The sequence below is a fragment of the Hemitrygon akajei genome, chromosome 12, assembly GCF_048418815.1.
Source record: "Hemitrygon akajei chromosome 12, sHemAka1.3, whole genome shotgun sequence".
Lineage (NCBI taxonomy): Eukaryota > Metazoa > Chordata > Chondrichthyes > Myliobatiformes > Dasyatidae > Hemitrygon > Hemitrygon akajei.
The window spans coordinates 4,631,281-4,646,088 of NC_133135.1; the positions used below are offsets into that span (position 1 = coordinate 4,631,281).

A 14,808-nucleotide genomic window follows, 5' to 3' on the forward strand; every position below is an offset into this window, starting at 1 on the left:
CAACTGCATTTACACACTGCGACCACTAGGGGACACACTGAACAACTGCATTTACACACTGTGACCACTAGGGGACACACTGAACAACTGCATTTACACACTGTGACCACTAGGGGACACACTGAACAACTGCATTTACACACTGTGACCACTAGGGGACACACTGAACAACTGCATTTACACACTGTGACCACTAGGGGACACACTGAACAACTGCATTTATGTACTGTGACCACTAGGGGAGACACTGAACAACTGCATTTACATACTATGACCACTAGGGGACACACTGAACAACTGCATTTACACCCTGTGATCACTAGGGGACACACTGAACAACTGCATTTACACACTGTGACCACTAGGGGACACACTGAACAACTGCATTTATGTACTGTGACCACTAGGGGAGACACTGAACAACTGCATTTACGTACTGTGACCACTAGGGGAGACACTGAACAACTGCATTTACATACTGTGACCACTAGGGGAGACACTGAACAACTGCATTTACATATTGTGACCACTCGGAAACATACTAAAGAGATACATGTAATTGAATAAAATACAAGCAGGTAGTTAATTAAGCTGCAAAGAAACTAACATTTAAACAGTCCAGTCCACCAGGTGTGAAGAGCTTTTTGTTCTGGCATCTTCCCCACCCCCACCTTCCTTTCCAGTCCTGATGAAGGGTCTTGACCAGAAATGCTGACTCTTATTACTTTCCACAGATGCTGCCTGATTTGCTGAGTTCCTCCGGCATTTTGTGTATGTTACAGGTGATTTTGACACCCTCTTTCACCTCCAGTCACTGAGCAGTGAGAGTCACCACTACTGCCGGCTGTTCCTGACTGTTGTCTCTCTCTCTCTCTCTCTCTCCAGGGCTTTATTGGGCCGCCGGGTGTCGTTGGGCCTCTTGGGCCGGAAGGTAAAAAGGTAAAGTGTTTTCTGAGAACTGGCTTGGATTAAGGGGTGCAAATGGGCACATTTGTAGATCAATACAGATCCAACAAAACAAATGAAATGTGACCGGATGAAATAGGAACAGGAGAGGGCCATTCAACCCACACTCACAGTCTACCTCGTTGTGACCTTGCACTTCACTACAACAGTCTTTTGAGGCAGGACGGGACAGTGTCGCGCTCTGCAGGCTGCTTCCCGCTGATCATGTTGCCAATTGATACTAAACATGCTCCTCCTGTCCAGATAGATAGATAGATAGATAGATACTTTATTCATCCCCATGGGGAAATTCAACTTTTTTCCAATGTCCCATACACTTGTTGTAGCAAAACTAATTACATACAATACTTAACTCAGTAAAAAAAATATGATATGCATCTAAATCACCATCTCAAAAAGCATTAATAATAGCTTTAAAAAGTTCTTAAGTCCTGGCGGTAGAATTGTAAAGCCTAATGGCATTGGGGAGTATTGACCTCTTCATCCTGTCTGAGGAGCATTGCATCGATAGTAACCTGTCGCTGAAACTGCTTCTCTGTCTCTGGATGGTGCTATGTAGAGGATGTTCAGAGTTATCCATAATTGACCGTAGCCTACTCAGCGCCCTTCGCTCAGCTACCGATGTTAAACTCTCCAGTACTTTGCCCACGACAGAGCCCGCCTTCCTTACCAGCTTATTAAGACGTGAGGCGTCCCTCTTCTTAATGCTTCCTCCCCAACACGCCACCACAAAGAAGAGGGCGCTCTCCACAACTGACCTATAGAACATCTTCAGCATCTCACTACAGACATTGAATGACGCCAACCTTCTAAGGAAGTACAGTCGACTCTGTGCCTTCCTGCACAAGGCATCTGTGCATCATCCTTATTTCTCCATTTCCTTTATGTTCATGTGTCTATCTAGACACCTCTTAAACTACGTGCGCCGCTACCCCTGGTAACGCATTCCTGGCAACTACCATTCCCTGCATAAAATAAACTTGCCCCCCCACGTCCCCAACCTTAGAATTATGTCTCTGCTGTTTGACATTTCCACCCTTGGGAAAAGATTCTGACTGTAATTAGAACATAGAACATTATTGTGCACTTCGGCCCACAATGTTGTACAGACCTTTAACTCACTGTAAGATCAATCTAACCCTTCCTCCCACTTGGCCTCCATTTTTCCATCATCCACGTGCCTCTCTAATAGCTTCTTAAATGCACTTAATGTATCAGCCTTGACTACCACCGCTGGCAGGACATTCCACGCACCCATCACTCTGTGTGGAAAAAACACACCTCTGACATTCCCCCCCCCCCCCCGTACATTCCTACAATCACCATAGAATGATACCCTCTGGTATGAGCCACCTCCAGTCCACTCGATCTATGCCTCTTATCATCTTGTACAGTTCTATCAAGTCACCTCTCATCCTCCATTGGTCCAAAAAGAAAACCCCCAGCTCACTCAACTTATCCTCATACCACATGCTGTCTCCCCATGTTCCCAACAACTCCCCCCAGATTCCACCCCTCACCCACACACTGGGGACAATTTACATTGACTAATTGACTGCCTTTGGGGTGTGGGAGGGAAGTGGAGACACACACAGTCACAGGCTGAATGTGTTAAATCCACACGGACAGTGCCGGAGGTCAGGATTGAACCAGTGTCTCTGTGGCCATGAAGCAGCGCTCTGTTCTACCCATTGTTACACTGTGCTGCTCACATCTGTTACCAGGCCGGCAACCACCATTTCCCCTATTTCACACAATCAGAGAAATTTAAACAAAATACCAAAGGCTGACGTCAGTCAACTGCTATTCAGGTGATTCCCATCTCCCATCCCTCAGTCCAAAGACTTACAGATGGCAGCTCTTGACATATCCCCCTTTTGACAACTTGCTGAGGGGTTTCTGCCTGCAATACCACATGCCAAGCCATCTGGAATGCAGGGGCCACCGCACAGGATTTTAAAAAGCTGCAGAAAGCTGTAAACCCAGCCAGCTCCATCACAGGCACTAGTCTCCCCAGCACCTTCAAAAGGCGATGCCTCAGGAAGTACCCCTATCGCCCAGGACGTGCCCCCTCCTCATTGCTACCATCAGGGACAAGGTACGGGAGCCTGAAGATACACACTCAACTGGTTCAGGAACAGCTTCTTCTCCCTCAGTATTCAGATTTCTGAATTCTCCAGGAACACTGCTTCACTATTTTTGCAATCTTATTAATTGTAATATATAAACTGTATAGAATATATATATTTATTGTAACTTTAATTTTTTATGTATTGCACTGTCTTGCTGCAGCAAAACAGATTTCATGACATAGGCCAGTGATAATAAATCTAATTCCGATTCTGACAACACTGTGGAAAGTTGCATACACCATCTCATGGGTAAAACACTTCTTCCTCAACCCCAGACTCCTTGTTCCTCCAATCTTGGACTCCTCGGTCCGCAGAAACATTCAACCCCCAGGTTAAAACACCCACATGCTCCCTTGTCAGTCGGTGTTTATAGAACAGTAATTTGCATTTTTGCAGACAAAGCCGGCGTTGTGCAAAATCTGATGGAAACTGTAATGTGGGAGAAATGTGATTCATATTGTCCACAGCTGGCTCATGTGAAGGCTTTGTTGCAATCGCTTCTGTTTGAAACCTGTTGTGTTTGATGAGGCAACTTTCTCTCCTTAGGGCATTGCTGGGCCCAGAGGAACGAAAGGACCCAAGGGGGGAGTGGTAAGTTCCAAATGGTATTGTTTAAATTTAGAAACCTTGCCCCCACACAAAGCCTTTGTGAAAGACATTGATGCTTGGAAGTTAGTTTAACTTTCAAAGCTCTGCTTCAGTGCATACAGTGATACTGTTTGTATGAAAGGCACTGGTGGTTCTGTTGAAAATTCTCATTTTGAACTTTTAGACACAGGAAACACAAAAGATCAAGAGCAGGAGGAGACCATTCAGCCCCTCAGTCCTACCCCACCATTCAATGTGACCATAACTGATCTGCCCCAAGCCTCATCTCTCCTTCTAGAAACATAGAAAATCCTACAGCACAATACAGGCCCTTCGGCCCACAAAGCTGTGCCGAACATGTCCTTACCTTAGAACTGCCTAGGCTTTACCCATAGCCCTCTATTTTTCTAAGCTCCATGTATCCATCCAGGAGTCTTTTAAAAGACCCTATCGTTTCCGCTTCCACCACCGCCGTCGGCAGCCCATTCCACGTACTCACCACTCTCTGCATAAAAAACTTACCCCTGACATCTTCTCTGTACCTACTTCCAAGCACCTTAAAACTATGTCCTCTTCTGCTAGACATTTCAGCCCTGGGAAAAAGCTTCTGACTATCTACATGTTCAATGCCTCTCATCATCTTATAGACCTCTATCGGGTTACCTCTCATCCTCCGTCACTCCAAGGAGAAAAGGCCGAGTTCACTCAACCTATTCTCATAAGGCATGCTCCCCAATCGAGGCAACATCCTTGTAGTCTCCTCTGCACCTTTTCTATGGCTTCCACGTCCTTCCTGCAGTGAGGCGACCAGATTTGAGCACAGTACTCCAAGTGGGGTCTGACCAGGGTCCTATATATCTGCAACATTATCTTTCGTTTCTTGAACTCAATCCCAAGGTTGATGAAGGCCAATGCACTATACGCCCTCTTAACCACCGAGTCAACCTGTGTAGCAGCTTTGAGTGTCCTATGGACTTGGACCCCAAGATCCTTCTGATCCTCAACTCTGCCAAGAGTCTTGCCATTAATACTATATTCTGCCATTATATTTGACCTACCAAAATGAACCACCTCACACTTATCTGGGTTGAATTCCATCTGCCACTTCTCAGCCCAGTTTTGCATCCTATCAATGTCCCACTGTAACCTCTGACAGCCCTCCACACTATCCACAGCTCCCCCAACCTTTGTGTCATCAGCAAATTTACTAACCCATCCCTCCACTTCCTCATCCAGGTCATTTATAAAAATCAGGAAGAGTAAAGGTCCCAGAACAGATCCCTGAGGCACACCACTGGTGACCGACCTCCATGCAGAATATGATCGGTCTACAACCACTCTTTGCCTTCTGTGGGTAAGCCAGTTCTGGATCCACAAATCAATGTCCCCTTGGATCCCATGCCTCCTTACTTTCTCAATAAGCCTTGCATGGTGTACCTTATCAAATGCCTTGCTGAAATCTATATACACTACATCTACTGCTCTTCCTTCATCAATACGTTTAGTCACATCCTCAAAAAATTCAATCAGTCTCATAAGGCACGACCTGCCCTTGACAAAACCATGCTGACTATTCCTGATCATATTATACCTCTCCAAATGTTCATAAATTCTGCCTCTCAGGATCTTCTTCATCAACTTACCAACTACTGAGGTAAGACTGACTGGACTATAATTTCCTGGGCTATCCCTAATCTCTTTCTTGAAAAAGGGAATAACATCCACAACTCTTCAATCCTCTGGAACATCTCCCATCCCCATTGATGATGCAAAGATCATTGCCAGAGGCTCAGCAATCTCCTCCCTCGCCTCCCACAGTAGCCTGGGGTACATCCCGTCTGGTCCCAGTGACATATCCAACTTGATGCTTTCTAAAAGCTCCAGCACATCCTTTTCCTTAATATCTACATGCTCAAGCTTTTCAGTCCACTACAAGTCATCCCTGCGTTTGCGAAGATCCTTTCCGGAGTGAGTACTGAAGCAAAGTATTCATTAAGTACCTCTGCCATCTCCTCCTGTGCCAAATAGACTTTTCCACTGTCACACTTGATTGGTTCTATTCTCTCACATCTGTGCCTGTTCCCCATCTCCCTCAGTCTCCTGATATGTCAAATATCTCCATTCCTTCTCATTAAACCACCCTCCCCACCGTGATCCAGTCTCCACAGCCTTTAGAGTGGAGAACTTCAGAGATCCCCTTCCCTCTGTGAGAAATCCTGTTAAATGTCTGCCCCTAATCCTGTGACTGTGTCTGCTCTCCCACTCTGTCATTCTCTCACCTCATGTCCATCCAGGGTCTGAGATGTTTCAGTAAGATCTTGCCTCATTCTTTTTTGAAACTCCAGGGAACACAGAGACAATATCGCTACCTCCTCTCATTAGAACAATCCTCCCATCCTGCTGAACCTCGTAAAGTCATACAACATGGGAACATGCCCTTCGGCCCAACTCATTTCTGCTGACCATGATGCCCATCTAAGCTCGTCCCATGAGCCTGCATTTGGCCCATATCCATATACTCATCCAAAAGTCTTTTGAATAATGTTAATACGCCTGCCTTATCCAGTTCCTCTGCCAGCTCTTTCTCAAATCACAGCAACTTCTGTGTGAGGAAGTTACCCCTCAGGAACAGTTAAATATTGTCGGCCTTTGCTCTCTACTTTTTGGTTGTCTATCCCTGGAAAGCATTGCAGTAAGTGTGATGGTCTACAGTGCCTATGATCGGGGTTCGATTCCCACTGCTGTCTCTGAGGAGTTGTACTGGGTCTTCCTCCAGGTGTTCTGGTTTCTTCCACATTTCAGATACGTGCAGCTTAGGAAGGGTTAGTAGGTGGTGTGTGTGCTATGTTGGTGCTGGAAGCAGGCGACATTTACACACCACATCCTCTGACTGTGTTGATCATTGACGCATTTCAAAGTTTCGACAAAGAAAGCTAATGTTTTTTTCTTTCTTTCTTTTGTTCTCTCAATAAGACTGCACGCCATTCACCCTATCTATGCCACTCATGACTTTATTCACCTCTATAAAGTCACCCCTTAATCTCCTACATTCCAAGGAATAATGTCCACCCCACCCCTGCCCTACTCCAGGCAACGTCCTCGTAGACCTCCTACCACTCTGTCCAGTTTACTAAAGACTGGAATTGCATCTAATACTATACACTGTGTTTCACAGGGCCAAAGAACACTATAGATCACAAACAGGTCCTTTGGCCCATCTAGCCCATGCCATAGTCCTCCATACCCCTCCCATCCATGTACCTATCCAAATTTCTCTAAAATGCAACCATTACTTTCACTGGCAACTCACACCATGCTCTGAGTGAAGTTCCCCCTCAGGTTCCTGTTAAACATTTCACCTTTCACCCTTAACCCAAGACCTCTAGTTCTTGTCCCACTCAATGAGCTGAGTGTTCTAAAAAGGCTGTGCAGATTTTGAGGGAATTCCTTGCATCACGCTGGGAGAAACCCCTCTCGTTGTAATGATGGAGACAAACATTCCATACAAACAGGGCAAATACTTACACCCACTCCAATACATCAAAGAGTCGCCTCTCACTCTGAATATTCCTCTCATGATTCATTCAGGAGACGTGGGTGTTCAAAGTTCAAAGTAAATTTGTGGGCGTTCACAGTAAATACAAGAAACACAACAGAATCGGTCAAAGGCCACAACCAACAGGACGGACAAATGACCAGCATGCAAAAGACAACAAACCGTGCAAATACAAAAAGAATAAAAGAGAAATACAATAATATAATAAATAAATAAGCAATAAATATTGAGAACATGAGATAAAAGTGTAGGGGCCAGAGGGGGTTACAGACGGGGAGGGGTGTAGAGACTGGAAGGGGTTACAGTGACAGAGAGGGGTTTACAGAGACAGGGAGGGGTGTAGGGGCCAGAGGGGTTTACAGAGACAGGGAGGGGTGTAGGGGCCAGAGGGGGTTACAGAGACAGGGAGGGGTGTAGGGGCCAGAGGGGTTACAGAGACAGGGAGGGGTGTAGGGGCCAGAGGGGGTTACAGAGACAGGGAGGGGTGTAGGGGCAAGAGGGGGTTACAGAGACAGGGAGGGGTGTAGGGGCTGGAGGGAGTTACAGAGATGGGGAGGGGTGTAGGGGCTGGAGGGGGTTACAGAGACAGGGAAGGGTGTAGGGGCCAGAGGGGGTTACAGAGACAGGGAGGGGTGTAGGGGCCAGAGGGGGTTACAGAGACAAGGAAGGGTGTAGGGGCCATAGGGGGTTACAGAGACAGGGAGGGGTGTAGGGGCCAGAGGGGGTTACAGACGGGGAGGGGTGTAGGGACTAGAGGGGGTTACAGTGACAGGGAGGGGTGTAGGGGCCAGAGGGGGTTACAGAGACAGGGAGGGGTGTAGGGGCTTGAGGGGGTTACAGAGACAAGGAAGGGTGTAGGGGGGTTACAGATGGGGAGGGGTGTAGGGACTGGAGGGGGTTACAGTGACAGGGAGGGGTGTAGGGACTGGAGGGGATTACAGAGACGGGGAGGGGTGTAGGGACTGGAGGGGGTTACAGTGACAGGGAGGGGTGTAGGGACTGGAGGGGATTACAGAGACGGGGAGGGGTGTAGGGACTGGAGGGGGTTACAGTGACAGGGAGGAGTGTAGAGGCTGGGGAAGGTTACAGAGACAGGGAGGGGTGTAGGGGCTGGAGTGGTTACAGAGACAGGGAGGAGTGTAGGGGCTGGAGTGGTTACAGAGACAGGGAGGGGTGTAGGGACTGGAGGGGGTTACAGTGACAGGGAGGGGTGTAGGGGCTGGGGAGGGTTACAGAGACAGGGAGTGGTGTAGGGGAAGGAGAGATTACATAGAACATAGAACAATACCGCATAGTACAGGCCCTTCGGCCCACAATTTTGTGCCAACCCTTAAACCCTGCCTCCCATATAACCCCCCACCTTAAATTCCACCATATACCTGTCTAGTAGTCTCTTACAGAGACAAGGAGGGGTGTACAGGCTGGGGGGGGAGGGGTTATAGAGATAGGGAGGGTTTTATGAGCTGGAGCGGGTTACTGAGTCCGAGAGGGGTGTAGACGGGGAGAGGTATATAGAGATGGGGAAAGGTGTAGGAGCTGCAGGTGGTTACATCATTAGGGTGGGGTTTAGGAACCATAGTGGGTTACTGACTTGGGGTGGGTTGTCAGGGCTAGAGGGGTTTACAGAGACGGGGAGCAGTGTAGGGGCTGGAGGGGTTTACAGAGACGGGGAGCAGTGTAGGGGCTGGAGGGGATATGCCGGTGATATCAAACCTGATTCTGATTTAAGACGATCTTAGATAGGCTTATGGATGATAGTAAACAGAGACAACAACAGCACGGAAACCTTGAACCGAACCGGAGAGCCATGTAGGAGGGAGGGGTATGATCGATCTTAGAGCAGGCTAAAAGGTCAGCATAACACCTGGAGAGGCTTGTGAGATCCTGAGATCCCAAGAGGGATGCTCTCTGGAATTTGGCTCCTGGTAGGGTCTCCCAAGGCAGTGAGATGAAGGGGGAGATTCCAGACAAAGAGCGATCCAACCAAGACCTCCAATGAGGAGCTGGTGGGAGATGGTGACCTGTCGCAGCGGCAGTGAAGACGGAGGAAGGCTGCAGCAGTCGGTTTGTATTCCATGCCACTGGACCCTGACTCCGATCGGCCGAGGCCTGTGTCACACACAGACCTTCTCCACCTTTCAGGAGAACATCGTACTCGACTCAAGTGATGTGTTCCATGACTTATGACAAGAGCACCTGGGAGCTAATGAATTTACAGAATAGCCTTCGGGGATAATGGCTTCTTCAGTTAACTTGTTCATATAGTTATTCTGGAACATTCCCAAAATTGCAGCATGCAATTAATACAGTACATGTCATCTGTACATCCAGTCTGTATTCCACAATTTAGCAAACGGACAAGCAAAGACACGGTGAATTACAGCAGTAGTGTGAGCACAATGCTTTGCGATTCCAGCGGTTCCCAGGTTCAATTCCCGCTGCTGCCTGTAAGGAGTTTGTATGTTCTCCCTGTGAGCATGTAGGTTTCCTCCCAGTGCTCCAGTTTCCTTCCGCAGTCCAAAGACATATCGGTTAGTAGATGAATTGGTCATTGTTTTGTGATTAGGCTAGGATTAAATCAGGGATTGCTAAGCGGCACCACTTGGTAGGCTGCAAGGGGCCTGTTCCTTGCTGTGTCTCCACAAATAAAATAAAGCACCAGTTCAGGTTTATTGTCATTTAACCATATACACGTTTACCGCCAAACAAAACATGTTTACACATTTACTGCTAAACAAAGCACGTATACACATTTACTGCTAAACAAAACACATATACCACTAAACAAGACAACAGTCCTCAGAAAACACAGTAAATTTATCGTCGTCGTCGTGGCGATCCCTCGAGGTCGAGGATGATGGTCTTTGTTCCGTTGATCTATCACAGAGCGAAGACGCCTGTGCGTGTATTTGTTTAACGTGTACTTGACGTTGTACTCCAAGAAGCACACGATACTTCGCAAATCAACCAACTGATTCCAATGGCATGGAAACCACAATGATTGGAGCTGATGGATTTATTGCAGCCTCCATCCGCCTTCACAGCCGTTGAGTTCGAAGTAACTTTGTCCACCTGTTCCACCGTTGAGGTTTTGGTTGGATTGATCTTCGTCAGGGTCCTCACCCTCGACCTTACCGCCATGGGTGACCCTACCAGGAGCACAGCTCCAGACGGCATCGCTCTTGGGATCTCAGGACCACACATACAGCGCAAAAGCTTATTGATGCTGCTGGATTACCTGACCACCCGGAATGTGTCCAGGAAGCCAATGTCCTTACGCAATTCCTAAAATTACTATAAATTACAATAAGAATGAATAACAGATAAATAAGTAGTGCAGCAAGATAACAAGATGGTGTCCTGCTGAAGGGTCACGGCCAAAACCATTGACTGTTTATTCCTTTCCATAGATGCTGCCTGGCCTGCTGAGTTCCTCCAGCATTTTGCGTGTGTTACAAGACAGTGAGGTAGTGTTCAGGAAATCTGACGGCGGAGGGAAAGAAGCTGTTCTTGTGTAATCGATTGTGTGTCTTCAGGTCGCTGTACCTCCGGCCCGATGGCAGCAATGAGAGGAAGCCGTGTCCGGAATGGCGAGGGTCTTTAGTGATGGATGCCGCCTCCTTGAGGCATCACGTTTTGAGGTGTTCTGGACGCTGGGGAGGCCAGTGCCCATGATGGAGCTGGCTGAGTTCACAACTTTCTGCAGCTGTTTCCAATCTTGTGTCCTGGAGCTTCCTTACCAGACGGCGATACAACCAATCAGAATGCTCTTCACAGTACACCTGTAAAATTCAGTGGAATTCCCTTTAGCAAAAACAAACAAAATTGTTAAATCATTTACAGTTCCCATTTTAAACACACACGATTCTGCAAATGGTCAGAAATTCACAAACTGCCGGAGGAGCTCAGCAGGTCAGGCAGTAGCTATGCAGGGGAATAAACCGTTGATGTTTGGGACCAAGACCCTTCATCAGGACTGGAAAGGAAGGGGGAAGATGCCAGAATAAGAAGGTGGGGAGAGGGGAAGGTGTACAAGTTGGCAGGTGATAGGTGAGCTGCAATGTTCCCTTTAAGGCGTGTGCGTAAGCGTGCAATCACATCTTTTGCTACGAGCACACGAAGGAATTTAAACTGCACGCAATGTTGTCACCCTCTACCTTGTTGGCACGTTACGTATATTTCACGATCGTACACAATCGCATTCCCTTTTTCAGTTTCTGTTGCTGATGGTGTTGACAATGTGGAGTTTGTGATGACTACCTCGTTGGCACGTTACGTATATTTCACGATCGTACACAATCGCATTCCCTTTTTCAGTTTCTGTTGCTGATGGTGTTGACAATGTGGAGTTTGTGATGATTTGTCTGCAGATTTTAGAACTGGTTTATTTATACTGTTTTTTTTTTGAAGAAATTATTGATTCACAATGTCAAATTCCAAAGAAGCAAAGGGTGTGAAACATAAAAGAACAGCGAGTTCATTTAAAACAGAATGGCTTAATGAAACTGCTACACTGAAATCGAGGTCAAGAATGTGCCAGAAAGACTTGTGTACGATATTGAAACTGGTGTTACCCACGTGTATTGTCGCCACGCAGAAGTTGCTGGAGAACTTACAAGTGGGAAGAAGTAGAGTAGTATTTGGAAACTTCACTTTTTAAAGCATCATTTAGCAGGAAATCACATATGGATGGTGTGCAAAAGCTCCAGTGAAAAATCCTTCATTACTCGCCTCAGGACTGCTACATATGTTTTGTGAGAGTGCAGATGAACGAAAGCAAAAATGATCAACCCAGGGGAAATCAAAGTTCTTATTGACAGTTACTTCATTTCTTTTAAACAATGAACAACAAACTTGGCAGTTTATTATTCTTAGAAAAGCTTCAGGTTTACTTCCACTTGAAAATCCAGTGTGTATATGTTGTTGTCACTGGGGGAAAAAAATTGCACAGCCCAAGATTTTGCGCACACTGGTCATTACAAATTAGAGGGAACATTGGTGGGAAGGATGGTGTTGGGGTAGGGGAGAGAGATGAAGTAAGAAGCTGGGAAGTGATAGGTGGAGAGGAAAAGGGCTGAAGAAGAAGGAACCTGATAGGAGAAGAGAGTGAACCATGGAAGCTGCTGGGTGGGGAGAGGGATGTGATAGGTGGATGAGGTGATTGGTGGAATAGGCTGAAGAGGTAATGGACAAATTAGGAACCTGATGTGTGTGTGTGTAGCTCCCATTTTGTTTGGAAGCTTTCATGCAGGCTAAGTACAGTTTGTAGATTTTTAATGTGGTTATTCAGATAACAAAGTTTTACATTCCTGTAATACCGTACCCAGATTTAAATCATTACAGTTTAATTTGTAAACATTGAAGTCCTTACAAATGAAGGTCACAGTTGGATTGAAGGGACAGCAGCTGATTCGCACACTGCAGACTCTCTCTGATGTGCCCCAAGGGGTAAATACCAGGACGACAGGGAGGAAACCTTCTTTAATAAGGAGACAATAGGCGATGCTTCAAAAGGCGGCATCCATTATTAAGAACCCCCATCACCCAGGACATGCTACTAACAAGGAGGTGGTACAGGAGCCTGAAAATACATACTCAATGCTTCAGGGACAGACTGCTCCCCTCTGCCATCAGCTTTCTAGTTGGACGATGAACCATTCTAAACTACCTCACTATCACTTCTTCTTTTGCTCTCTTTTTGCACTACACCACTTACTTAGTTTATTTTTTCAAATATATTTCTTATTTTTTATTATTATGTATTGCAATGTACCGCTGCTGCAGAACAGCACGTTTCATGAATACGCCGGTGGTATTAAACCTGATTCTGAGACTCTGTTCCAAGTTAAGCGCCAGTGAATGAACTCAGAGAGTGCTGTAAGGTGAGAGGGGAGAGATTTAATAGGTTTTTCATGGAGTCCAGGCTACATGGAATGAGCTGCCAGACAAGGTAGTGGGGTTGGGGAAGACGAGGACAATGGTTAGAATTGGTTTATTATTGTCACATATACTGAGATACAGAGAAAGCCTTGTCTTGCATATTGTTCATACAGATCGGATCGTGACACAGTGCGTTGAGGTAGAACAGAACCAATACAGAATAAAGTGTGACAGTTAGGAAATGTGGTGTGGGCAAGTGATAAAATGCAAGATCAGATCAAGATAGATTGTGAGGTGAAGAGTCCATCTTATTGTACGAGAGATCAGGCTCAATTGTCTGATAACAGTGGGCCAGGATCTGTCTCTGAGCATGGCGGTACATGCTTTCAGACTCTTTTGCCTGATGGGAGAGGGGAGAAGAGAGAGTGTCCAGAGTGAGCAGAGTCTTTGATCATGCTGGCTGCCTTATTGGTGCAGTGGGAAGTATAGACAGAGTTCATGGAGGGGAGGCTGGTTTCTGCGATGTGCTGAGACCACATTGTTGTGTCTGTGCACAGCTGCATTTCAGTTAAACAAAAGCACACACGTGGGAGGTGGCTTTAATTGGTGTATTCACATCAGAGCGAGGGAGAAAGAACAATGCGTAGACAACAGATCGATGCGTAGTGCTAAGGGGTGCTAAAGTTCATTGCTCTAAAAGAAATAGATCCGTTCATTACACTTTACCCTTTAGATTAATAGACAATAGACAATAGGTGCAGAAGTAGACCATTCGGCCCCTTGAGCCTGCACCGCCATTTTGAGATCATGGCTGATCAACTACTATCAATACCCGTTTCCTGCCTTGTCCCCATATCCCTTGATTCCCCTTTCCATAAGATACCTATCTAGCTCCTTCTTGAAAGCATCCAGAGAATTGGCCTCCAATTGTACAAATTGTACAAATGCAAGAGGATTTCCATAATGCAGCATAAATCTATGTTCTTGATTAACCAGGGCATCAAAGTGTGTGGGGAGAAGGCAGGGGAGCTGGGATGACTAGAAGGACTGGATCAGACCATGATTGACTCGATGGGCCGAATGGCCCGCGTCTGCTCCTATATCTTATGGTCTTATGGAGAGTGGTGAATCTCTTGGACTGTCTGCCCTGGGGGGGTTGGGGTTGTGAACTGCAAAGCAAAAGGCAAACAGGCGGAGGAGCTCAGCAGGTCAGTCAGCATCTGTGGGGGCAGATTTCTGGGTGGAGTACTCGCATCAGGACTGGCTTGAAAAGAAGGATTTAAAGAGGAGGAAGAGATCTGGTGAGTGAGGGCAATGGGGAACTGACACAGAAGTGGAGATGAGGCCTGGGGGCAGATCAGTCATGGTGGGGCCAGACTGGAATTCAAGTTGGTTTATTGTTGTCACATGTACCAAGGTATCTTGCTTTGCAAACCATTCATGCAGAACAAGTTTTAGAACATAGAACATTACAGCACATCGAAGGCCCTTCGGCCCACAAGGTTGTGCTATCCTTTTAACCTGCAAAATCAATCTAACCCTTCCTTACCACATCACCCTCCAAGTTTCTATGAACAATGTGCCTCTCTAAGAGTCTCTTAAATGTCCCTAAGTATCTGCCTCTGCCACCACCCCCAGCAGAGTTTTCCAAGTGCCCACCACACTCTGTGTAAGAAACATACCTCT

At 46.6% G+C, this 14,808-nt stretch overlaps 1 protein-coding gene across 4 annotated transcripts in view; it reads left to right on the forward strand.

Moving 5' to 3' along the window:
- Positions 1 to 14,808, forward strand: part of LOC140736680 (uncharacterized) — a 493,430-nt gene that overhangs the window by 150,496 nt on the left and 328,126 nt on the right. For all 4 annotated transcript variants that reach the window (XM_073062508.1, XM_073062505.1, XM_073062507.1 and 1 more), the window contains 2 exons: positions 886 to 939; positions 3,645 to 3,689. In XM_073062508.1, coding sequence (XP_072918609.1) covers positions 886 to 939; positions 3,645 to 3,689 — 99 coding nt within the window. The remainder of the gene's footprint in view (positions 1 to 885; positions 940 to 3,644; positions 3,690 to 14,808) is intronic.